The 26,596-nt window shown below is 34.4% G+C and overlaps 2 protein-coding genes across 5 annotated transcripts; one reads left to right on the top strand and one right to left on the bottom strand.

The window, feature by feature from the left end:
* The first annotated feature begins 214 nt into the window (after positions 1 to 214).
* LOC101739041 (trans-1,2-dihydrobenzene-1,2-diol dehydrogenase) lies at positions 215 to 12,008 on the top strand. 4 transcript variants are annotated; one of them, XM_062668797.1, is made up of 8 exons: positions 215 to 271; positions 495 to 532; positions 1,363 to 1,479; positions 5,083 to 5,290; positions 5,852 to 6,143; positions 6,659 to 6,905; positions 10,211 to 10,361; positions 10,949 to 12,008. In XM_062668797.1, the coding sequence occupies exons 3-8, from the start codon at positions 1,468 to 1,470 to the stop codon at positions 11,050 to 11,052; spliced, it is 1,014 nt and encodes a 337-aa protein (XP_062524781.1). In that variant the 5' UTR covers positions 215 to 271; positions 495 to 532; positions 1,363 to 1,467; the 3' UTR covers positions 11,053 to 12,008. The 4 variants fall into 4 exon arrangements, with proteins under 4 accessions (XP_062524781.1, XP_004930046.1, XP_012549238.1 ...); XM_004929989.5 differs by having other exon boundaries at positions 229 to 403; positions 491 to 532; XM_012693784.4 differs by having other exon boundaries at positions 251 to 403.
* On the bottom strand, positions 11,998 to 26,596 carry LOC101738901 (ornithine aminotransferase, mitochondrial). Its single transcript, XM_004929987.5, has 10 exons — positions 25,221 to 26,596; positions 22,908 to 23,011; positions 17,852 to 17,990; positions 17,162 to 17,330; positions 16,723 to 16,863; positions 16,426 to 16,585; positions 15,661 to 15,788; positions 14,236 to 14,313; positions 13,683 to 13,821; positions 11,998 to 12,913 (listed from the first exon to the last, which is right to left on the bottom strand). Exons 2-10 carry the CDS (start codon positions 23,008 to 23,010, stop codon positions 12,747 to 12,749), a joined length of 1,224 nt encoding a protein of 407 aa, XP_004930044.2. The 5' UTR covers position 23,011; positions 25,221 to 26,596; the 3' UTR covers positions 11,998 to 12,746.

Here is a 26,596-nt window from a genome sequence, read left to right as displayed (position 1 = left end):
AATAACAACCATTTAACCAGCACTACCTACGGCTTTATTTCATTCCATCTCATTTATTTTCGTTTAATTTCATCCCAATTAAATAAAGTCTTAATTAAACAATTTTTGTCTCTTTTCTTTTTAAATCATTATTCATATTAAAATGAAAAATAAGAAGATTTAAGGCTTGACTTAAGGGTTTCTAAGGAATTAAATCTTTAAGAAAAGTTAATTCTTGTCAACACTGTCATTGTCATCATTTGTCATTTTATTGTTACCATTTATATTTGTTGTAAGTATCGTACATATAACATATAGGTACTACTTCGATAATTGTTAAACAAATTTGAAATTTCGTACCGACACTACATGCAGTAGAAAACTTTAGTTTTTCATTGCAGTTTGATAATTATCTTTATTTCTGGTAATCAAACTTATACCTAGACTAAATTCTGCATAATTGTACTCATCGCAAAATAAATAATTTTGCTGACTTTATCCTGTTTGTTAGATAGATCAGTGTCTTCTAAATCTCATTCTACGCCTGTGGCAGGTAAGTTACTAAATATAACTTTAATAAGTAATTATATCCTATAAAATGCAAAAGAAAAATTTAGGTATCTGTTTTTAACTTTTCAACAAAATGTGCATTCCTCGCGCGATGTTTTCAGTTTTATTTTCAAATTCGAACACTATTTTAAAATACCCGGAAGATCAATATAAAAATTTCTCTGTAAAAAAATAGTTTAGAAAACTATATGCAGACGTAATTGTCGCAGACTTGAATCATATCATGTTAAACTTCGAGCTGTTAGCTATTTTATGTCATAATATGTTCGCTATATTTTGAAAAAGCGATACTTTATTTTTTATGACCCTTGTACTCCTTTGATCTGAAAATTTGCCTATGATTACACAACTGTGAAACACAGCAAAACCTTTATCGAAAAGTAATTAAGAATTTCATAAATAAAGCAATGGTCTGATATCATAGACGCAATGGCCATTTTCCTTAATAATATGTTATTTTAAATATATTAAATCATCTAATTTACATAGCAAAATTCATATCACAACTTGTTAAAAAAATATGTTTTTTTCTTTTTAAACGAAAAAGTTCACACTTAATAAATATTAAGACTACTTTTTCGGTTTAATCTAGCATCCAACAATTTCAATACTTTACTTTTGCAGTCACATTGCACTGCATTCAGTTACAGAATGCATTATTATTAAAACACCCTTTATAACAACATGTTCAGTCTGTTAAGAAACTAATTATTATTTCTGAGCTTTCGGTGGAAATGAAAGTCACACGAATATATTTGTGTTTGTCAACATATTATTTATTGCATGACTAATGAATACATGAACTTTTTACAGTTACTGCTCTGAAGCTCAGTCTTATAATGTAGACACATCAGTACAATACTTCAGACTATTTTTTATTAGTCTAAGTGAAATACATCTGTAAAGTAGTATCGTAAAATGCCTGAGATGGTAAGTAACTACATATTTATGATATTCACTCAGTAATTAAGAAGTCATTCATTATTACCATAACTTTACAATTTAAAAAAAAATCCACAAAGAATGGAAAATAAAACATCATATTGTTTTCATCTTCTAAAATAGAAATAATGCTTTGGATTGTATTTTTTTTTCTCATTTCTCTCCTTCAATTATTCACATTTTAATTATTTTGTGGATCTGACTATTTTGAAATTTCAAACATTAGTAATAATAAATGTGATGCATTTTATTTTATTTAGGCACAGTATACCTACCTTACAGAATAGAAATTAAATCTTATAATAAAAGATGAAGATGTCACTGGACATCTGATTCTGTTTATATCACTATTATGATTAGAATCACCCAAAGGAATAGCTCATTGTTAAGTGAAACAGATCGCTACGAGAAATTAAAACAAAAGACAGAAAAAATATATATTATTTGATTGAACTAAATGGGCTTAGTAAGTTTATAGCTCTCCTGGTGTTAGGTAGTTACTACAGACCAAAAATGCCGCCACTCATTATTTAGATATGAGGGTGTAGTCTCACATTGTTAGCATTCCAATCCTATTCTGAATTGATATTGTATTAGTATTTTGGTATCAATATTATCCTGTGTTCATATTCAAATTGCCAATGCAAGAAACAACATGATGTGATTCCTAAGTATTTAATAAGACTATATGTATCTGGTATATTCATACCTATATCGTAAAAGATCAAGCCTGGAGTTTCTTGCTAATTCTTTTCAGTGGTGGAAATGAACTTAGTCTGCAAAGTTGCTATGATTTAAAAGAGCACATTCTTATTTGGTTTGATACAAGTCAAACGGAAATCTTTTATACTACTTTGTAAGTACCTATTCATCTTATGCTAGTATCTATTTGTGTACTTTGAAAAGGTGTTTAACAAACAGATGTTGCTAAAGCCTTAATATTTTTTGTTAATGAGCCCCCACAAAAATGCTACTTCCAAAAGTATCATTTAAAACGAAATTTTAAATTCCAGATTTGCATTTTAGTTCTTCATCAATACTTCCATCAATCCATCAACTGTCCTTTCTAGCTGCTAGGTACTGTTTATGAAACGAACACAAACAAACACATAAAGTTGACTAATAACTTCCAATCAAGCTTGTTAACCATCGGAAACTTACAACATTCCCTTGTATACGACAAACAGCATGTAATGTCATCATTGTAATTAGCACGCAGCGGCGCCAGATACATCGTTTTTATATACAAACTGTACACAAAATCACTGTAAATATAAGTGCAAAGAAAACGAGATAACAGCATCGTGATAAGCTGGAGTTTTTTTGAGATTATTACCTTTACGATAAGACGAATGCGTACCTGTTATTTTGACATGTTTAGTATTATCCTACTCGTATTAGTAGTCATTGTAGCGCAAGCTGCTAACGTTTCAACAATTTCCGATTATAACAAGAATATTGTATCAATCGAAGAGTTTAATTGAACTGATAAATATATAAATCTGAATCAAAACAATCATATGTGAGTAAACTATATTTATAACAATTTTAGACTATAACAGAAGTGCAGTGTTAAAAATGATGATACATAGTCACTCTCGCGAATCAATTAGTATTCTTTAGATCAAGATACGTGGGTGTGTCAAGTACATTAAGATATTCTTTTGGAATATAAATAAACCTTGAAGATAAACGTAGCGTATTGGGAAAAAAACGCGTCAAACACGAGCCTCTCATAGGGATGGTCGCAGGTTCGAAATTGTGCTATTCATTCGAGACATTTACGGTGTATTCAGCTTTTACGTACGTAAACTGATATGTTAACGACAACCAATATTGAATGGATATACATGGTTAATACAATACTTTGAAGGGATGTGCTTTAAAATCTTAGCATCTTTTTTTTTTTATGATTGAAGGATTACTGGTGGCCCGGAGGCCTTTCCAGTTTCACAGGGACAGGTGGGCGAGCAAAGGCTCAGCCAGGAGGGGTGGGATTTGCTAACAGCCACCCGAGCGTCTCCGAAGAAGACCTAACAGCTCAAGAGTAGCTGCTTCGCGAATGAATCTACTACCGAATCGGAATCGCGACTCGCTGAGAAGATCCGGCGAGAAACTCAGCGAGCTGATTCATGGGTTAGGTTGTACGGCGAACTCTTTGTTGAGTTCGACGAGTACGGTTACCGAGGTCCCTAAGCCTGCTCCTAGTGTTAGAGCTGAAGGCGTCGTCTTAGCATCTCAGCTAGCTGGTCAGCTTAGACTTATATAGACAGATAACCTAGCGTAACCACCTAGAATTAATTGGAATTGGTTTTATTCGTGTTTGGACATACGATTTTCGTATAAAATCTTCGACACAGCGCACATTGCACATTTTGTAAGAATTCTTGATGAAATATACGTATAAAGAAAGCCGTATGCGACCATATTTATTTTTCTTAATAAACGTGAAAACGACATAGGTATTATGCTACCTTAGTTTCTTATTAAAACAATATGCTACCTAAGTTTCTTATTAAAACAATATGCTACCTAAGTTTCTTATTAAAACAATTTGTGTTTGTTTTAATTAAAACAACAATCTTAATATAAAGTTTTCTTGCATGTCACTATAATGACATTTCTCAAAAGTAATTAAGTTCGTATTTGCGTGCATATTTGACCTTCACAATATTATCATGTTTTTTCGATTGATGATTATTTATATAGTATCTCTATAGATATAATCAGAGCGTTTCCTGGTTTCATTGATTGCCTTCAAATTAAAAACGTTTGATAGATTGTCGAAATAATTTAACAAAAGAATCTTGTGAATGGCCAACAGACAGTGCTTCTTCTAGAATTCAGTTATTAATTAATTCGGCTTGTCTGGATCCACTTTCCTCCTATCACGTGATGAAGCTTATTAAAAATTATATTCACCTACGACTAATAAGTTCAAAATGTTCGTAATGGTTAAGATGGCTAATTTTGAAATTGCCACATTAAAATTTGTCAGAATCATGTACTACACATATCATTTCAATTTATATCAGATAATAATATCATGAAGTTATTAAATAATAAATTCCTATGGCCTACATCCTTAGACTTGACCTTGACTACGGAACGATAAATCATCGAAATAAGCACTTAATATTTTTCTGTCTTGTAGTCTGCATAATCGAGCCTTTTATTGATAGCTTTATTGATAGCTGTCTTCGAAAAAATTGTTTCAAATTAATACGCTTTTGGAATCTTTGAACATGATTTTAACCCCCTTCAAAACGTCAGATTAACTCAAAATTTGGTATAACATATGTTATAAGGACCGAAGACAATTCAATATTTAAAAAAAATTTGAAAAAAAATTAATTGAATTAAAAAATTAAAAATAAATGATATTTTGGTATCAGTAGCTATAAATATTTTATGAACAGATATGAGTAGAAGTGTTATTTTGATAATATCCTGAAAAACACCCCAGGCTTTTTTACAATACAATAATTTTTTCTTACACTATTTTTAATTCAAACATATTTTTTATTTTTTAGTTGCATTTTGTATAAAAGCGTATTTGTTAGTTTTTTTTTAAACTATAATTTTTTTTAGATTGAGATGCAGTTGAAATGGGGTATAGCAGGCGTGGGAATGATCGCCCATGACTTCCTGACAGCATTAGACACTTTACCTCCGGAACAACACAGGGTTGTTGCAATAGCCGGCAAAGATGTAGATCGCGTTCAACGATTAGCAACACTGCACAAGATCAACACAGCGTACGAAGGTTACGAGCAACTGGCGCGTGATGCTTCTATAGGTACCTAATGTTCCGTTGTTTGTATTTAGTAGTGGACAGATTAGAAAAAGAACGGCTGCCTAATTGTAAATACCATTCGTTGCATATATAAATTATAAAGGCACAAATCAGATTTGTAAATACTGAAATAAGTTTATATACAAATGTAAATAAATACGGATTTGAATGTATAAAAATAATAAAATATTGAGTGGAGAAAGGTTATTTTGTTTAAGTGATATTTGGAGAGCCATTTAAAGTTTAAAATTTGTAAAAAATATCATAATAAAAAAACTTCTTCAGCTATTTGAATGTAGTAAACTTAATTCAAGTTCAATTAAAAACATCGAACTGTTGATGCTAATACCAAATGAAACTCATCTTTAATTAAAAAGATAAATGTCGCTTAAACGAAATGTAGCTTAAACGAAATAGCCTTTCACCACTCGATATGGTTATATTTAATACTCATCCATTAATACTCATTTTGAGCTCGACTACCCATCTAAGCAATAAAAAAAGAACACTTTTTTGTCATCTAACATACTCATCTGAATTTAGTGGAGGTTTTCTTGTTTCCAGACATTGTTTTCGTGAGTGTTCTGAATTTACAGCACTACGAAATTACAAAGTTAATGCTAGAAAACGATAAACATGTACTCTGTGAGAAGCCAATGGGTATGACTTACAAACAGACTAAATCATTAGTGGACTTGGCGCGTGAGAAGGGTCTGTTCCTTCTAGAAGGAATGTGGTCGAGGTTTTTTCCAGCTTACGACGCATTAGAGAAACATATAACCACTGGCGGCCTTGGTGAAGTCTATCACATCAACGTTCAGTTTGGGGTTCAAATTAACGACATTGAAAGGAATCTGTAAGATGTTTTTACAAATTAGCACTTAACGCCTGTTTGCTTTTAGGAGGCCCGCTCTTTAGATTATCAATGCTTGTCTCACGCAAATCATTAATTCTTTCATGAATCATGAACAATAGCTTGCGCGGTGTGTTCTTTAATGTATTTTATTGTTCATATTCTTGGCTCATTGAATTTTAATTGTTGATTTATGCTAACGCTTTTTAAACAAATTACCTCGAAACTTTTCTTATTTAATTTTATGTAAATCGTGCGATAAAAAAGTGTGAAACGAAAATCACTAAAGATTGTTTTGTTGTTACCTCAATTTGAAATATCCAATTAAACTACTTCGGATACTTTATTTATCATTACAAGAAAAGAAAAAAAAAGGATTATGGTTAGATGGTCGGAAAATAAGTTGTCACCGAAATCCAGGAGTAGGAAACTAGTATTCTCTCGTCAGCAATCGTATAAACGATAATTAGCACGTCTCTGGTCTCATATTGTCTTAAATAGTAGTATAACAATTTCAGGATGAAGGACCTCGGTGGTGGTGCGGTTTTAGACCTAGGAGTGTACATGTTGCAGCTAATAAACTTCATATACAAGGAACCGCCAGTGGATGTAGTGTGCACGGGGCATTTAAGCAAAACCGGAGTAGACGAGTCCGTGTCGTGTGCTTTGAAGTATAAAGACGGAAGAACGGCAACAATGGCCGCCCAGACCCGTGCGACCATGACCAATAAAGCGGAGATTATTGGTACGAAAGGAACAATCTCTGTAAGTAGCTATATCCATATACTAGCGGCCCGCCCCGGCTTCGCTTGGGTCGCGATGTAATGAATTTAGGTAAAAATTTTTGGGTTACATTATTGGAGTTTTAGTAAGGATCCCTAATTTTTTGAAAATATAATAAATATAGCCTATGTCACCCGGAGATAGTGTAGCTTGCCAACAGTGAAAGATTTTTTTAAATCGGTTCGGTAGTTTCGGAGCCTATTCAATACAAACAAACAATCAAATCTTTCCTCTTTATAATATTAGTATAGATAATTTCCATTATCGGGGCGCGGACTCCGTTTTGTGCAAACAATGGTGTGTCTCGTTTCCTTTCTAGGTAATAAACGAGCTAATAGCTATATACTAAACGATAATTATCGCATTGCTTAAAAACTTACATATATGCATCCTACAATAGGGAAATCTCCTTTTTTTGTTCATAATGTATCTATCATAAGAGTTAGGAGCCTCTCAAAATTAAACGTTTGTTCTGCGGTTTTAAAAATACTTTTTATTCATCTATATAATAATACTAGCGACTTTCACAAGACGACATTAATATGCGAAGCAACATCGAAATCCTGACTTATAATTTTTACGTGGACACACTCATTCTATTCGTGAAGATTTGAATAAGAATAAAAATCCTTTACATTCTTATGCACCCGTGCCGTCAATTAAAGATAATAATAGTTTGCTTGTCTGAATCGATTTTGATCGACCTATTGATGTAACGATTTGCGACCTTGATTAATACATCGCAGTCTGGCTTCAATACCCATTTGATTAAGATGTTTCTCATTCTTGGTCTGGGTAATTGTCGAATTGGCTAGAAATTTCTAGCTCAGAATGGTTTAATTTAAAAAAATATCCACAAAAACCTACTTCTTTAGTGAAAATTAATGTAACAAAGGCATTGTATTACAGTATACTAATAGAAATAATTTTAGAAGACCATACAAACGCACTCCTCAATGAGTCCACCTCTATATAAACAGGCAAAGACAAAACACTTATGAACCAATTTCTCGCCCGTGAATGGATTTCCTTTTCTTTTTGGTGGACGAACTTATGGTGTTATCTATATAAAAATGGAAATAGTGTGTGTTTTACATTAAACTTTAATAAAAGACCAAAAGAGAAAATGTTATAATCCATTTAATAAAACTTCGGGTGTTTATAATCGAAAAAATAAAACTTCGGGTGATTATAATCGAATTTCGATCATTGGCCAAACATTAATAATTTTAAATAGATATACATAAATTTAACAATGTGCGTCGTAACTGTATCAATTAAAAACGAAGTTATTTTAATATTACGATATATTTTTTTTTGCATTGAAGTCGAGAATATCCACAGTTGATTTATGGTGACCCTGACTGGCAGGTCAAGGTTGAACATTACCATATGTAGGTGAAAGGGGAATTATGTTGTGTTAAAGTCGTTTACCTTATAAAAACCTTATATGTAATGACTGAATCGCGTGCTAACTAATGGTTTACGGAATATTTCCGCAAATGTCCGTATGGTGTTAAATTGAAATATGAATGCTAGACACTGAGACACGTGTACGAATAATGACACATTACTGCATAAACATGTACCTGATTGTAAAATATAGCTTAAGTAGTAACATTAGTTGATATTGACGTTTAATATTACAGATGAATCACGGTATTCGTTGGTAGACACGATAAAGTATATTTTAAGCAAATAAGTCTTCCTCGTTTAATACGTAAAACACCCGGCTTAGCCTTGGAACAGACACCAATTTCAAGTCTAAGTAAGAATGTTCATAACATAATTAGACTCGTAAAAAAACCTATTTGCTTTAAGTGACATGTTTGCAATTTTTTTAAGAGCCATTTAATATTTCAAAAAAATATCATGACAACAAAAAATCTTCGGCCATTTGAAAGAATGTACTCATCCTACGCATGTTGGAGAATGGGTATCAAGTAAAAAATTTCTACATTTTCTCATCTACTAGCACTATGAAATTCATCCTAGCAGTGTGAAAAGGTAGATTAGAATTGGGAAAATCACAAAAAACCCTCTAGGCTTATAATCCCGATGTTTCCCGAGTGCTATGATATGTCCTTCTTCAAACAAAAATCTTGAGCAATAGGTTGCATTGCCGATATCTATGAGCATTTGTAACAGTAGGTGGAATGTGAGCTTATCTGTCTTCTAAGGCAAAAAAAAATCGAGAAAATTCCCGAACTTTCAGCCAATCTGATGAAATAACAGGAAATTTGTTTTAAATCCATTTTGATGTTCAATAGAACATGCTTTAGTTCGTTACGACGTATATTATTACGAACCCGCTCTTTGTTCATTAAAAATTCATCGTCAATAAGTGGATAGCGAACCATGTCTAAGCAGTACTGTCGTCTATTTTTCTTCGGCCAAACAATAACATTTTTGGAGTTTACTCCTTTAGAATCGATTTACATATATAGGCCCGGGGTATGAAAATTATGGGGACCAAAATCGTACTAGCATGTCACACGAAATGCGTTATGCGCCTGATTGCGCATGTCACACGAAATGCGTTATCGCAGGTGACGCCGGGCTGCTGCGCCGGCAGTCCGCCACAAAGCCTCGTACTGATCGCGCGTTTCTCTCATTATTGTATTTTCATATATTTGTTAGTCGTTTGTTTTGTGTCTCGTTAATTTGTTAATAATCTGTAGTGTATCGTGTTGTCGTAATATAGAACTATTTCTCGTATTGTTTCGTTTAATTTTTTATATTCAGTAAACTCCAGTCGTGCGTCGGAGCGGACACACACACTTTTTTTTTTTATTTGGGGGCTAGGTAACATAATATATGGAGGTGGGTGAGGTAATGTTCGTTATTATTGGACTTCGGTACTGGTGCACGGTTAGGCAGACCGTGACGTTTTTTTCCTACCTATGCTGATAGCCTTCAAAGGCAATTTCAGCTTCACCCTAACGTTTAGGTGAGCTCACGGGGCTCAAACCGGAACTGTTGCTAACACTGACCCTAACACGAGCAGTGCTTCGCAGAATCTACCACCGGATCGGAAATGCGACTCACTGAGAAGATCCGACGAGAAACTCAATGAACTGTGTCTATGGATTATTATACTCGTCGAGCCCTTCGTTGCAAGCGACGGGTTCGGCGAGGACGGTGACCGGTGCTAAAGCCTTAAGTACCTAAGAGCACCGTTAATGGATCGGGAGGATTCGTAATGAAGTGACCGTGACGTCGCCAGTCGCACTACTATTTAGACGTTTTAAATCTTTCACTCTTTCAATAAATAGTACACCTTTCAGTTGGAGTACTTCTGGTGTCCAACGGTATTACACATCTCGGCGGCTAACAGCACCGAATGGACATTACCGAAGGGCAAATACAAGTTCCACTTCCACAACAGCGCTGGACTTAGCTACCAGATACAGGAGTGCTGGGATTGTATTAACAAAGGTAAGCTTAACGAAAAACAAGCTGGACAAAAATCGCTTTGACAGTTACTTTGGTCATGGCAACACTGATCAAAACGCACCTCGCTCGACGGTATATAATGAAAAATATTTTGGACCACATTCGACTTAATTAAATTGATGTCAATGAACAAACCAAAATGGCGCAAAAATTCTCACCATGAAGCATAATTGAAAAAAAAACAAGTTCTTAAGTATCAACGGCTTTCAATTGAATTAATACAAAAAGAAACACATTTGTCCCGGCAGACATTTTAATTTAGAACTCAAAAATATTTTGTGAATCCTCACGGCGTCGATGTCTTAACGTTTTAGCGTCCTGTCTATTTCTGTCTCAGACGATAGCTGAACTATGACATCATCAGTCAGGCAGACCGGGAGGGATTTGCGCTGTTGGTAATTATTTGATGATGAGATCTTACACCGCTTCTTCGATAATCTCTGTCTGGTAATCATAAATAATAAAAAATAAATAATTCTCATCGCATAACATTTGTTTTAAATCGTATAAAATCTATAATGGATAGGTAGGTACCACAAATGGTATTCATTACAATACAATTGTTTCAGGTATTGTTGAGAGTCCAAAGATGAGCTTAGATGAAAGTATTCTCTTATCCAAATTGACGGACACTATGAGGGCGCAACTAGGAGTACTTGAATCGGAATTATAAACCAATCGATTGATTATTTTTATTGTACAATTTACATTTTAAATATGGCACGATAGAGTTCAGAACTCTCGTAAAAGTTTTGGGATCTATGGAAAAAAAGGATAAAGATTTTTGCTTTGTTTAAAAATTATTTGAATGAAGATTCAGTATTGTTTTTATTGTTTAAATTAATTATACTTGCATTTAAAATTTCCTAGGTCCACCGCGTTTTTGGGTAGCTGTCGCTCCTCATAATTTTATTAGTAGGTAGTTCCCAATTGTTTTTAACCTTAACAGTTTTAATTGTTTAACTATTATAGTTTACATCGTTAAGTTTTTGTTGATCGCTACTATTGACATGAAAATTGAGATCTAGCGCGCACTAAGAGAGTGCAAATGTGACTTGAACCTAATGTTTACAAGTGGAAGGTGACCGATGGGACTTTTTTCTCCATAAAAAATCAAGACCGACTAAAATACAGGATATAATATTCATAAAGCAGGGTGTTTATACAGCACAGACTATAATGTTTTTGTGTATTTGTAAAAGTAATGATTGTATCATTGTAATTTAACAAAAACGTTTTAAAGCTTAAGATCTTGGCTGTATGGACTACGTTCCTTTTGCGTGTCTGAGTAGACGAACAGAACCAAAAAATCTATAAATATTACACTTAATCTTATGAATTCACAAATAGTACCTATATACGTAGTAAGTATATCCTACCAATCAGTATTTAAAATGCCAGTATGAAACAAAATATAATTTTGGCTTTAAAGTTAAGAATGTTGAACAAGAGCTTCGTGTTGTGATATTTATGCGTATTTAATCGATACAGTATAGTCTGTTAGTTATCTTACATATACTATAACGGTGAAATTTATAAAACGGTATTTTACCTCTACTAACTGTGATTAAGAGAGTCGTTGTGAGACGGTTGTTATTTATTCAAATTAATAAAAAAGTGTTATTCAAATTTGTTTTATTTTGATTGTAAATATATGTTCACATTTCACAATAAATATATGTGCTTGATATCCATAGGAATTGTGTGTAAATAAAATTAATTATTCGTTTCTAAATCTACACTATAAATAGTAGGTATGCAATCAGGTTTGCCACCCGTACTTTATAATTACGTAAATACACGAAAATACTTTATTTCGCATGATTTAGTTTCTTTGGGATATTGAAAAGTTTAGTCATTTGTATTTTTTCGTTAACGCCACATCACCTAATCTCTTAGGTTAGAGATCTTAACCTCAAATGTCAACAATGTCAATGTCATTAATTGTCAAAATTTCTTGGTTAATTTGTTCAATTAAAATAAAAATATGTAGGTATCTAAACATAATAATAATAAATAAATAAATTGCACTTTATTTTAATACTATGTACTTTTTTCCTACCTATAATAACCAATGTACTTTATCTGCAAAAAAAAGGTGGCAACCTCATATACAATCATAATCAAATTTAAAAAACCTTAAGACAAGTATTATTTATTATGAATACATATAACATAATTATAGTAATAAAAATAAATCGTAATGATTAGTAAATATCTCATTTTACAAAAGGAACATTCTTAATATATTTTTGTTTAATACATAAATTAAACAAAAAATTCACAATTTTATGTAACGCACCTAAGATAGTATAGTGGCTTTGTAACACAATTTGTGGGCTAATGGACCTTCAAATAGACTCATATTTATTTTTGAAAGCTTTGGAAGACGTTCCTGGTGATATCAGCGCCGTCTCGTATCTGTGCCTCTGTGATGACGAGCGGCGGCGCGAGGCGCACGGTCTGTCCGTGCGTCGGCTTCGCTAGCAGGCCATTGTCGCGCAGGCGGAGACACAACTCCGATGCTGGAATGCCTACGCAATAATAAAGACCATCAGTATCACTTTTAATGGCATTTCCTCTTTTATGGTTGGACAAACTGGCACTGTTTACCATAATATCCTACATTAGGTTATTTTACCCTGGGTAAGACATAGTAAACAAAAGCTTACCTAATGAAACCCTTAAAGTAAACGGGAGCGCACGAATGCGCTAAGCAGGCAGAATGGTATTATCTACCCGCGCGGTAAACTAACAAAATTTTACGGGTTTGATTTTTATTACACGTTATTCCTTCATCGTGAATTTGGTTTGTGAAAACGCGTCAGGAACGTATTTACCTACATCATTAACGTAGGACAAGCTTTAGAATACATTTCTAGATTGAATTACAATGCTTTTTTATGAGTGGACTAATCCCTCTTTTGAACAGAATATCAGTAAGGACAAGGTATTTCGTTAAAACACATTTTCCTGCACCACCACTTTTTCCTTCCTAATCTGATTTTTTTTTTGCTAACGTAAATAGAAGAGACTCATTCGTCACCACGTCGATGGTAACCGTCACCAACGCCAGGAGCACAACTATTGTGTTATCTACTATGAAGAGCTCTTTTCGAACCCCGTTAGGACAGTGGTCGCTGATGCGGTGACAAAGAGCACTAGATCATCTTTAATTGGAGGGGGTAAAGGTTATCGGACTTTTCGGAATTTCTTCATTCGCTCCACAATCTTTTATTTGAATACGCAGGAATTGTTTTCTTTAACTCCTATATCAGACATTTACAAAGAAACCAAACTCACTGTCATCCACTACAATAGCACACATCAGTCCCCTCCCTCGAACTGTACGAATCTGTGTTTTTGGTATCTGACTCAGCTCTTCGCGTAGTATTTTGCCCATCCTCTCAGCGTTTTCCGATAACTTCTCATCCAGTAGCACCTGAACCAATCATAGTGTTAGTTCGTTTTTATGGCTATTGAAATCAATAACGTCACAATACGAAAATATTGATATTTAGGTATATTCATAAGATCAAAAACGTTTTTCGTTTGTTCGTCGGTTATAATATAGTCTAGTCATTTTATTCTCGTGTAGAAACCCACGTGATTATATTGTATTTATTGATTACGACTGATTAGATATTTTATTGTAGCCTAAATGTTGACTTTCATACAACCCACGGATTACTTCCGCGTTACATAAATAACTTGCAGTCTGAAGAGCACCTTTTAATACACTAAACTTAGACTTACGGCCTCAATTTGTCGCATTATGGTGTCAAAGAACTCAATAAATCACTTACAGTAGTGTGCAATAAAATAAAACTGTATAGATATTCAGAGGTCAGCATACCTTAATAGCTTCTGTGGCTACAGCGCACGCCAAAGGGTTTCCTCCGTACGTTGATCCGTGAGTGCCTGGCTTTATCACCTGAAACCGAGTTCATAGAAACATTAAATCGAATACTACATACTTATAATATTCCTAATAAAATGTTATAAAAAAGAAAAAAACATGTATTCAGAAGTTAAACCATCAGAAATGTTCTGTCTTATTCTTTCGCACGCTTAAATTGTATAGACATATATTATGTTTGTCTCTGTTTATTAAATATCTCCCTATTCATCGAGTTTTCTTTCAGAGTTAAAATGAAACTTGTAAAGGTTAATTAAGTTCATCTTTATAGTCACTTTTCGAGTGTCGTTTCTGTTTTGTTGTGTTTCAAATAACAGTGATACTAAATAACTAAAGAACTTTTCACTTCAATGAAAAATGTTTCACATTCTACAACCCGAAGCTAGGGATCAACTAGATCACTAATCAATATATCAAAGAAGCGATTTTTTTACAATTACCTACTACCTATTTTAATGAATTATTTATTACCTAATGTAATTAATATAACAATGTAACATATTGCGTGTGTCAGGTCACAGACACGACTTGGCGTATTTCACAAGGTTTTTTTTAATATTTCAAGTTCATATCGTAATATGTGTTATTCTGATAAGCTGCGTGGAAAAATCTAGGGGCGTATGTACCGATACAGATAAAAGATCTCGTGACGTGGTTAGGTTAGCCATTTGACACTTGCAGATTATCTTATGAACTCTTGTGAACTATTTAGACAAGTCGATGTTACTTATCTTTTACGGAAGCCCGATGCGACATCGATTCATAGTTGCAGCAAATTTAGTGAGACTTTGAAATCTACGGAAGCCGACTCGAGTGCTGCTCTTTGATTTTGATGAAGCTATAACGTTATTGCCTTGGATTCTGATGAGATGTTTCTCGCTTAATTGAGTCTAACTGGTGTTCTTATCTTGATTTGTCAATAATTTTCAATGTGCCCTATGCTTACAACCTCATTAATCATCTTATTGTTGCCGCCGCTTATTACCTATCAGACCCAGACGACGGGACAGCGCAAAACCGCTGTCGCCCGAGACGTGTCTGGTCGGATCCACTTTCCACTCTCGGCGGTTATAGGCTCTTCAAGCACCGGTCGCCGTTCTCGAGTTCGACGTGTAACCTAATCCATAGACACAACCCACCGAGTTTCTCGTCGGATCTTCTCAGTGGGTCGCGATTCCGATCCGGTGGTAGATTCTGCGAAACACTTCTCGGGCCAATGCTAGTAAACTTTCTCAAGTTGAGCCCGTGAGCTCACCTACCAGTCACAGCTTGGCTGGAATAGGCCCTTAGGCTACCAACTAATGGGTAGGGAAATAAAAATAAACAACGTAATATGATATTGAAATTAGAGAAATAACTTACATCCATAATGTCGTTGCTAGTTAGAACAGCGGAAACAGGCAAGACACCCCCGCTGAGTGCTTTGCCAAGTATTAGTATGTCTGGTTTCACGCCTTCGTGTTCCACAGCCAACAACTTGCCTGTGCGACCTGACAGACATAAATGTTGCTTTCAAAATGATATTACGAATACCTATCTGTGCTGGATGCTTCATCGAAAAACCACTCTTGTTTTGGTACTAATACAACTGTTATTAAAAAACCATTAAGACTTCAAAATCGTATGTCGTACGTGACCTTCAGCTTCGGAAATTGAAAACTAAATGGAATGTGGAATTCATCTGATAATCTTCGCCAAAGAATATTGTGTACCTAATAGAAGTAATTTTCAATCAGGGCCGGATTTAGAGGTCTGGAGGCCTCGGGACAACAGAAGAGCGCAGGCCCCCTGGCCCCAAATTATTTTCTAAATAAAATGAACACTTTTTTCAAGTTGAGTTTTCCAATAAATAATTTATTCTGAAACCACGCAGATTCTCTTAGTATTTAACAACCATACATAAATATAATCGGAGGCAAAAATTATCTGAAATTAAATTTCGGAGGAAGGAAAAGATGTTTACTAGTGTTTAGGTACTTGTCGGAATTCGAAAGATTTTTCTCCAATGTCTATTGTAGGAGCCCTCCGTTTGTAGAGGCTCCAGGGCTTTCGCCTCGGTTTCCCTGCCCTAAATCCGGCCCTGTGCCCAATCGTCACATAAAGTTGTATTGATATTATAAAACATACCTAATCCAGTCTGTACTTCGTCCGCAATCCACAACACGTTGTGCTTTGTACATAGCTCTCGAACCTTCTTGAGATAGCCGTCGTCAGGTATTACGACGCCTGCCTCTCCTTGAATCGGTTCAACCATGTAAGCCGCGACTGTCGGATCTTGGAGAGCTTTCTGCATATAAAAGTCGTATTTATTATGTTATACATTATACCAATAATTTAGTTGTTTCACATAAATTTATATAGTTTGACTTAGACTTCTATTTAAGAATACAAAATCTAAATGTATTTAAAGATAAAATCTCTCACCTCTAAAGCTGGGATGTTGTTGTAGGGAATAAGAATGAAGCCCGGCATGTACGGTCCGAAGCCCTGGTAGCAGGTTGGGTCTGATGATGATGATACCGCCGATAGAGTTCGCCCCCAGAAGTTTCCTTCCGCAAAAATTATCTGCACGAATAAGAAATAAGAAATTCCAAAGCCGTACCGTGCAAACGGTACGGTACTACGATCTTACCCATTTCCGTCGCGTAACAATCATGCATCTAAATTCATAGCGTAGTACAGAAATTATTTCAATGTCTGAGAATTCGAACGATTGTCTCAACGATAGTGCTCATAATAGGCCTCATTTTCCTGACAAAGCTTAAGAGTTTACAAATCTAAATCGTAAAAAAGAAATAAGGCGGTATTTTTTTCAAAGATACCACAACTAACTTTTTTTACAATCTTATTTATAATTATATACCTTAGCTTGGCCTTCAGGTATCTTCTTGACTTCGTACCCCCATTTACGTGCTATCTTGCATGCACTTTCACCTCCTTCAACACCCGTGTTCATAGGAAGCAGGCGATCATATCCAAATAACTCTGTCATATACTTTTCATACTTGCCAAGTTGATCGGAATAAAATGCTCTGCAACAAATTAACTATCAATGTTTAGATTTTTATTACAATGTAAATTGGATATCATGGACACCGAATATGTGAATGTGGCCGCCTAATTTACACCCTAAGGTCAAAATTAGGAAACCAAGGACAACTTTTCCAATACGTTAACGTGTATACAGTTTGAAATCAATATAAATTAAATAAAATCAAATTTTAAAATTTTTTCACGTCATTACACCACATGGTATCATAACATGTCAGTGATCTGTGGTTAGCTCGTCGTTTACCACCTATTGAATCTAATTAGGCCGCTTTAAGTATAGCTTTAACGGGAATTTTGAAAAATAAGTGTTGTCCCGTTACCTATTGACGTGAAACTTGAAACACTCGTATTAGCGGTAGGCAGCGGCTTGGCTCTGCCCCTAGAATTGCTAAAGTCCATGGGCGACGGTAACCACTCACTATCAGGTGGGCCGTGTGCTCGTCTGCCTACAAGGGCAATAATTTTTTTTAAATAATAACACGAATAGATAATCATGGGTTACCTTGACACTAGTGTCAAATTATCAGCTTGTTTCTTCAAAGCTTCAATTATTCTAGGGTGGCAGTGACCTTGGTTAACTGCGGAGTAGGCGCTTAAAAAATCATAATACTTTTTTCCTTCGACATCCCACACGAACACTCCTGAAAGAATTATTTCAATATTTCAACGGTTTTTTTTCTATGGTAAAACACATTTATCGGTTATCAAATGGTAACTGTCGAAACTTCGACCACAATGCCCATACCGCCAACCAAGTTCAAACATGAGGTTAAAGTTGAGGTTGACTGTTGAGGTTAAAGTTGACTCAATTATAGCGATAAAACGATTGTCAAAAGTTCTCGCAAGGTGGGTAGACTGGCAAACTGTTGAAGATGTCGCGAGAATCCAATGGGTGCAAATTTTTTTCAGTAATATCTTATAAGAGATATTATAAGAGATTGCTGTACATGCCTGTAACTGGCTTACATACCAGTACTTAATTATAGACATGTTAATTTTAAGCTTGAATGTTTTGTGTGTATTGCTGTTGGTGTGTCTAAATAAATAAATAAATTAACCATTTCTATAATCAGGAACACCAATTATTAGTAGCTACGTTGTCATAATTGAAATTGCGATTGTTTTGTGAATTTCTCAATTTGCTGAGAATTTTTTCATTCCATAAAACCTTGCGTAAAACCTTAAAGATTTTGCGAACGTAAAAAAAACTGGGCAATCGTTCAGTTGTTGTCAAGTGATGTGATCACCAATGGGTAGCAATTAATTTTTATTAACACGCTCTTATTCTAATAGTAAAACCTTAAAGATTTTGCGAACGGAAACAAAACTGGGCATCTTTCAGTTGTTGTCAAGTGATGTGATCACCAACGGGAACCAATTAATTTTTATTAACACGCTCTTATGCTAATAGTCAGTTGTTGTCAAATGATGTGATCACCAACGGGTAGCAATTAATTTTTATTAACACGCTCTTATTCTAATAGTTTGGTTTGTACATTTGTATTTGACGAAATCTTTGAACTTCATTTTCACCGATTCATATCATACAATATAGTGTCCACAATCTAAAGTAAAATTTTCTGTTCCACAGTACGTTAAACAGATCAATAAGTTTATTTATAACATTAATAAGTCATCGTTATAAAAACATTCCGGTGGAAACAAGTGCATCTTTGTGTAAGTAATTACGGAAAAGTAATTTGTGTCTAAATATAACCAGATAACCCTAAAGGTTATCTTGACCATTCTTGACCACCATGAGAGAAAGTTTATTTAATATCAACTTAATATTAATAAAAACAATCAATTATTTTGACCTGGCCTATTTATTATATGGGAATAATACTTTTTTAATTCATCGAAATTGTAAACCCCATTTATAATTTCACCTGTGAACTAGATTACGAATTTCAAATTATGTAATCTATGTACGTATCAAGTTATTAGGTTTAAGTTATTCGTTAAACTTTAACGCCCAGTTCCATTATGCGATAGATTGATCATCATGATCATAGTCAGTAGCAGCATCGCTATGGCTTCTGGCGTTTCTGACGTCTATGAGCGGCGGTAACCGCTCACCACCGGGTTGGCCGTATGATCGTTTGCCTACGTGGATAATGAAAAAAATATGTAGTTTTTTGTCGTATTCAAGAGCATTGATAAAAAAAGCTTAAGAACGCGATAAAAATTGCTTACAGAGCCAAACTTGGGCACTTATGCGAATATAACTATATAGTGGAACAAAATACTCACAAAATAATCATTTTAAAGACCTACGTTCTGAGATTCGAACGAACGAACTCACGACCCGCCTGTTGTTAAGCCCATAGACGTCAACAAGGTAAATAATGCCATCCACCTTGAGATTTGCGTTCTCAGGCTCAGTTTTATAGTACCTACAACGGCTGCGTCACCTTTCAAACCGAAACGAATTACTGCTTCACGGCAGAGATAATAGTACCAACTCAGGATATTATTTAAGCATAATCTCTTGTATTAATACATCTTATGGGCACTTATCGGATTTCTTGTATATGTGCTTCTGCATAGACTAACCTCTATAGACAAAATTACATGTATTTAAATAATTCGATAACCCACCGATCTTTAATCTCAAAACCAGAATTTTCTCATTATGAATAAAAAAGGATTTGGTGTTTAAGATATCTAATTGTTATTCAACTTTCGCTCCGCTCACCTGGACTACGCTTTATATCACATTGGCGGAGTCCAGCAGTGAGATAAAAAGTAGGTTCACATTCCTTCTAGGCTCAAACTATACATATGAATTATATTATATACTATACTATATATTATATACAATTGAATTTCGTCAAAATCGATTCATTGGTTTGAACATGAGATCATAAAAGACTACCGGTTACTTTGCTATTTATAATATTAGTATAGGTGCATGATAAATGTCTCCCTATTTCAACCCCTAAACAGTTAAACATCGCACTTTGAAGAGGGAAATAGTCGTTTCTATGTACAATAAAATGAAAACTTCGATCTTTTGCAGCTATGACATTCTCTCAGGTTGAGTCCGTGAGCTCACCTACCCGTCCAGGCGTAGCTAAAATAGCCTCTTAGGCTACCAGCGAATAGGTAGGGGAAAAAGAAAACTTAAATCACTTTTTTTTCACGAACCCTAGCAAAAGTCGTGCTTCGCAGAATCTACCACCGGATCGGAAACGCGACCCACTGAGAAGATCCGGCGAGAAACTCATTGGGCTGTGTCTGTGGGTTAATTTACTCACCGAGCCCTTCGTCGCAAACGACGGGTTCGACGAGAACGATGACTGGTGCTTGAGGTACCACCTAAAAGCACCGTTAGTGGATTGGGAGGATCCGAAATGACGTGTTTTGGACGACGTCGATTGTTTACCATTCGGTCCGCAGGATCGGGAATGAATTATGTCCGTAAACCATCTTTAACGCAGGAAAAAGAAAAAATAATTGTAAAAACAAACAGCTTTTTTGTCTGCATAGTGTGTAGCATAAATGTAGTAAAACTAATCTTTTTTTTTTTGTTTTTGAGCCTTATACTTATACACCAAGTTGTATGGTTACATTTTTTTTTGTCGTATTCATTGTTTGAAATAAGTTGAACGAATTTGATAATGTCTATCTCGTTAATTTTGCTTAGTGCGAGTTTATTAACGTTCTCGATAGCGTAAAAGTTAGCTCATATTTGTATGGAATGGAATCGTTTGCCTACATTTGCCGCTAGGGGCGCAGTTCCAACTGCATACAAAATTGGGCTAACTTTTACGCTATCGAGAACGTTAACAAACTCGCACTAAGCACACTGAAGCATTTAACCGAACTAGTGGTCCCGCAGTAGTCGAAATTCGACTATAATTAATTGAAATTGTAAGTTTGTACACTATCATGATTCTATTTTCAAATACTATTATACCTACTTCTTTAATCACAAATTTCGCCAAGACTACACTATAGAAAAATATTAAAGACAAACAATATTTAATCTATTCTCGATTTGACCACAGACGTCAAGAACAAAAGTTTGACAATAAATAAATAGTATGCATGCGTGTGTGCGTCAAATACATGGTAGTGTGTGTAATGTTTTTTTTATTGATTAAATGTATTTTTTAGGCATAATTTACAAAAATATTAACATATTCCTCCGTCCGTGCAATTATCGTAAAAAGGGGTACAAAGTTTTTGCTTCACGTATTAATATATAGATGAACGGTCTAAAGGTGCTTTTGTTTTACGTTGTTTTTTCCAGGGTTGTCATCGAACAGCTTAAACAATTCAGAGAATCGTTTTTGTATGAAACAAATAATCATGACATAGATTATTTTTTGCATGTAGCGTAATCAACAATGTTGAAGCTGTAGCCACGTTTCAGTTTGATACACCCATTGTGGGCGACTCTGTATACCTATTGGCAATTCTAGTGTCCAGGACCCAAAGCTTGCTGGACGTGCTACCTCCAATTATTAAACAAGGTGACATATCAAAGATATTCAACATCCGCTTCCTATGTAATTTGGAATCGGTGCTTATGTGGTTTTTAATATGCCACTAACTTTTTGATAAAATATTTGCTTTTTTTTTACTCAATCAAGCATAATCCATTGAATAAAACTTAATCTCGGGAAAGTTACTTTTTACCCTAGTTGCTAGTAATAGAATACTCTAATTATCTATATCTATACTAATATTATAAAGCTGAAGAGTTTGTTTGTTTGAACGCGATAATCTCAAGAATTACTGGTCCGATTTGAAAAATTCTTTCAGGGATAGATAGCCCATTTATCGAAGAAGGCTATATAATATCACGCTAAGAACAATACAAGCGGAGCACCAATAAATAATGTTTCAAAATCGGGGTTTTTTTTCCTTTTGAGATCTTCTGTTGCGAGCACTTCAGAAACGATTACTTTCGCTAAAATAATGTATGACAGAATTGTTTCCCTTTAAAAGATCTAAAAAAAAGTCCGCGACAGCATATGTCTATATTTTATGTTAAGGTTGGCTCACTATAACGTTTTATGCTAACCAAATTTGTTCTAAAGTAAAGCATTATTTGTGAACTATTCCACGCGGACGAAGTCACGGGCAAAAGCTAGCCTATAGATAAAAGGCGTTTAAATTTTTCATCCTTTCGAATAAATGCGATTACACTGGCATGTTATTTTAATTCTTGTTCTAAAAATAATGAGACACTGTAATTTTTTTTCTTGTTAATATTTTTTGTTGTAGTGAAAACAACGCCAAAAAAGTCTATGACAGCATACTGGCATGCGTCCCGTTTAAACAGTCACCAGTATAGGTAACCAGAAAGGAACGCCTTCGCAGTATACTAAATTGACGTCACACCTTACTCCTTACAGCGCTCGCAGTGCAAATCGGAACGTAGCCGAAGTGTTGGCATTTCCTAGGCCCTGTTTTTTTTAATCTTTCCACTTGCTACTATGGCGCCACTTTAAATGGCGCTTGGGAGGACACTTTTTAATATATTGAGATGGTACTCCTTAGTTCTACTCTCCATAGTTTCAGTAACAACATAATATATTTCTTACCTTCACCTCGGCATAAAGCAACAGGCAAGGGAGCGTAATTTCTACAACCATATTTGTCTTCCAACTGGAAAATTTCTTTAGATGACAAATTTTGTTCAGCCATACTGTAAGAAATAATTAGCTTATTATAGTTGCTAACATGAAACGATGTAATAAGGCTTCGAAATCATTTTTAAGAGTAGGCATCGTTCATCTCTGTATATAAAAAAGAAATGCTGTTCGTTAATCTCGCTAAAACTCGAGAACGGCTGGACCGATTTGGCTAATTTTGGTCTTGAATTATTCGTGGAAGTCCAGGGAAGGTTTAAAAGAAATGAGAAAATATAACAAAGCTCGAAATTATATAAAAACAAACAATTTTGTTTTTCCTTTGATGAGTCCCCTTGATGTGTCTTTTATTTATCGATTGAGACACTACGAAGTCTGCCGGGTCAGCTAGTCTTACAATAAATATGGTCTCAAAATACAAATAATAATACAGATATAAACAATAAACACCATTGAAATATAAACAACCCCTCACTAATATTGAAGATGATGCAAACAATGGAACGGTTAGTAAAAATCGACATTACTACTCGTAGATCTAAAGGCAGAGTTTTTGTTATCTTAGTTCATGGCGCTGGCCATACCTCAAGCTCTAACATTAAATAAATGAATCAATTGAAATACTTAATTATAATTTTAAACGAAGTCTTTGGATTGTTCTCTATGTAACTAAAAATGTGTAGGTATGTATTTTAAAAGTTTGTGTATCCTATTTTATAAGTCACAGAAAATTTTAAAGGAAACTTCCTTTAAAATTTTGAAAGCAGTGTGGAAATTAGCCGTTTCTGAAATAGCAAATAGATTTTGAAGACAATAGTTATGAGGAAGGATGGGTGATTTTAGGCCCCTCAAGAGTCTCAAGCACCGATCATCGTCCTCGTCGAACTCGTCGATTACGATTGCCAGAGCTAGTGTTAGCACATTCTCTCAGGTTGAGCCCGTGAGCTTACCTGCTGGTCCGGGCGTAGCTGGAATAGCCTCTTAGACTACCAGCGAACAGGTAGGGGAAAAAAAGAACGAAAAAAGATACTTATTGAAAAATCTCTAGTATGCCTCATCGCTTTGACGTCATAATGGGCCTTAATGGACGTAATTTTTTGTTATTTGATAATTATGCCCAACAAAAAAACAAAAGATTGTATATTAGGTTTGTATCCATAATATGTAGTCCCGTAATATACATACATATTAGTGTAGATTTTATAACCGAGATAAATTATAATTATTTACACGAAGGTTGGTCATTACCTCATGCTAATCTAGAGCAACAAAAAGCATTCTATTTCAAAGCCTCTTGCAACTTTAAATTAATAATTTTCGCCAGTAGCGTATTGGTAAATAAAGATAAAATTGAGTCAACATTCTTATTATTTATACATTAACATCTGACGAGCGATGTTAACCATTTTGAGTACCACAGAAAACTGAATTTCTAGACAATAAATTTCTGTCCGCATCTGTGGTCTGTGAAACGGTCTGTTTTAACCTACGTAGCAACTTTTTTATGGTATTTTTTATAATGGTTTTTTTAATGTGGTATCAAGAACTCGATGGACCTATCAAAACAAGTAGGTATTGAATCTTGATTTCCATTATTATTGAGTGCCTAATTCGGCAGCACACGGTTTCCATATAGCTGTTGTACAAGATTATCTTCTAAGTAGTGTAGGCAAAAATATTAGTAAAAATTTGAGTTTCCAAAGTATCAAAGTTAATTTGTTTTTAAATGATAATGACATTGCTTTTTATTTGAAAACTCACTAAACTTTTAAAGCATCTGATGTTCACGACCATAATCACTAAAACATAATAAACTATATTCCTTACATTTACAGTTTTGTTTTGTTATTTATATCTTTTAAGACGGAAAACAACTTTTTCTATGTTTTTATTGATAGCACCAAAGCCTGTCAACAGCTACTGAACAAAAATCGCTTGTTTAACAGAGAAGAAAAAAATATTGAACTGTTTTGCCTTTCACATTTATGCATATAATATATTTTATGATAAATTTTGATTAAAATACCTACATATAATTTGAATCTGGTCCGTGTTTGTAATTTAGATATGCCAGCGTTCACAATAAAATGAAGCGAAAAAGAACAGAGTTGCGACTTTTAGCACAAGTCATTAATTACCTCCCGTCATTTAAACCAACAAAAAACACATGTTTCGGAGGCGAACTGAATCTTTAATCTTGTCTATATTATAATAATAAAATCTATTAAGAAAATATATGAATATATTTCGTATGTAGATACTTACATTTTACAAAATTGTTACGGTATGGTACGGTACTATTGTGCCTGCGTTGTTGTTTCAATCTGACCGTCCGACACAGAGGTGTGTCTACGTCCAAAATAAATCAGCGACTGACGGACGAAATGAACTTCTATGAACGCTGCCACGCTGTATCCTACTCAAATAGTATACAGTACGACCGACGTAACTTGGCGAGTCTGAATATAGCCGCAGGTCAACTTTCGCGCATGTACACTTGTAAAAAAAAGTGTTATTAGCATTCATTTTTTAAAATCAAAATACGAATTAAAATTTCCATATACAGGGACCAAGTACAAATAAAATGAATATCAAAACACTATGAGAGAGAAAGCTATAAAAATAACGTAATAAATTAAAGAGAGGTAATAAAAAAATAATAAATTAAGACAGAAAGCGGTAAAAATAACGTAATTAAATTAATTCGAAAGTAAGCCCGAACACTGCCTTCAGTTGCGATCCGCTGTACTGTGCGTTGCGATACACCAGATCGTTAGCAACTCTAAATAAAACTGTCAACATCTTTTACGCCTTCTTTTTCTTTTTAAAAAAAAATCAAAAATTATGTTTGTCGGCCGTCGATTTAAAACACTATTATGCTTTGGTGGCATCTTTGTTAACGAATAGTATAAATGCCAAGGGACACTCAATACTAAAACAAATTTAAACACAAACAATCTTAAAACTAAACAAAAAACTGAGCACTAAACAAAAACAGTATAATAATAACAAATCAATGAAAACTTTTGTAGCCGCCCGTACTCAAGACAGAGATAGCGACACGAACACGACACTAATGCTAGCGTGTGAGTGAGACACATTACCGCATACCGAGAATTACCGAATTTATACGATGTCAAGAAAAGGGATGTCCAATATGCGTGTTTGAGGATGTTGTTTAATCGATTTTTTTTCAAATTGATTAAAATTTATATAAAAATATATATTTATATTCCATTTTATAGGAGGTTTAAAATATTCACGAACAGTCCCTATTGTAGTAGTTGTTGATAAATAACTGATATTCAACTAAATCATGTCTTTCAACCAAGAAAATAAAATGTTATTAGTTTTTTTTTTTATTAAAGATGAAGTCTCGTTTACTAACGACAACATTCAATATGTTTGTAAATCTATTTCATTCATTATTTCATATAAACAAAAATCAATAAATTCCAAACCGATAAAAATCGATTGTGATATTTGATTGAATAAAGGGACGATTGTGTTTACATAGAGTCAATCCCTAGCCTAGACCTCCGCCCCGCGCACGTTGCTCATACCACCATTTGGTTCCTAAAAACGTTTGTGCGCAGCCTTCTGCGCGAAGTTCGGACTCGCCAAGTTACGTCGGTCGTATT

Source organism: Bombyx mori, chromosome 5 (genome assembly GCF_030269925.1).
Source record: "Bombyx mori chromosome 5, ASM3026992v2".
Taxonomy (NCBI): domain Eukaryota; kingdom Metazoa; phylum Arthropoda; class Insecta; order Lepidoptera; family Bombycidae; genus Bombyx; species Bombyx mori.
The sequence above is the reverse complement of the archived record's forward strand: the minus strand, read 5'-3'. Positions and strand labels throughout refer to the sequence as shown.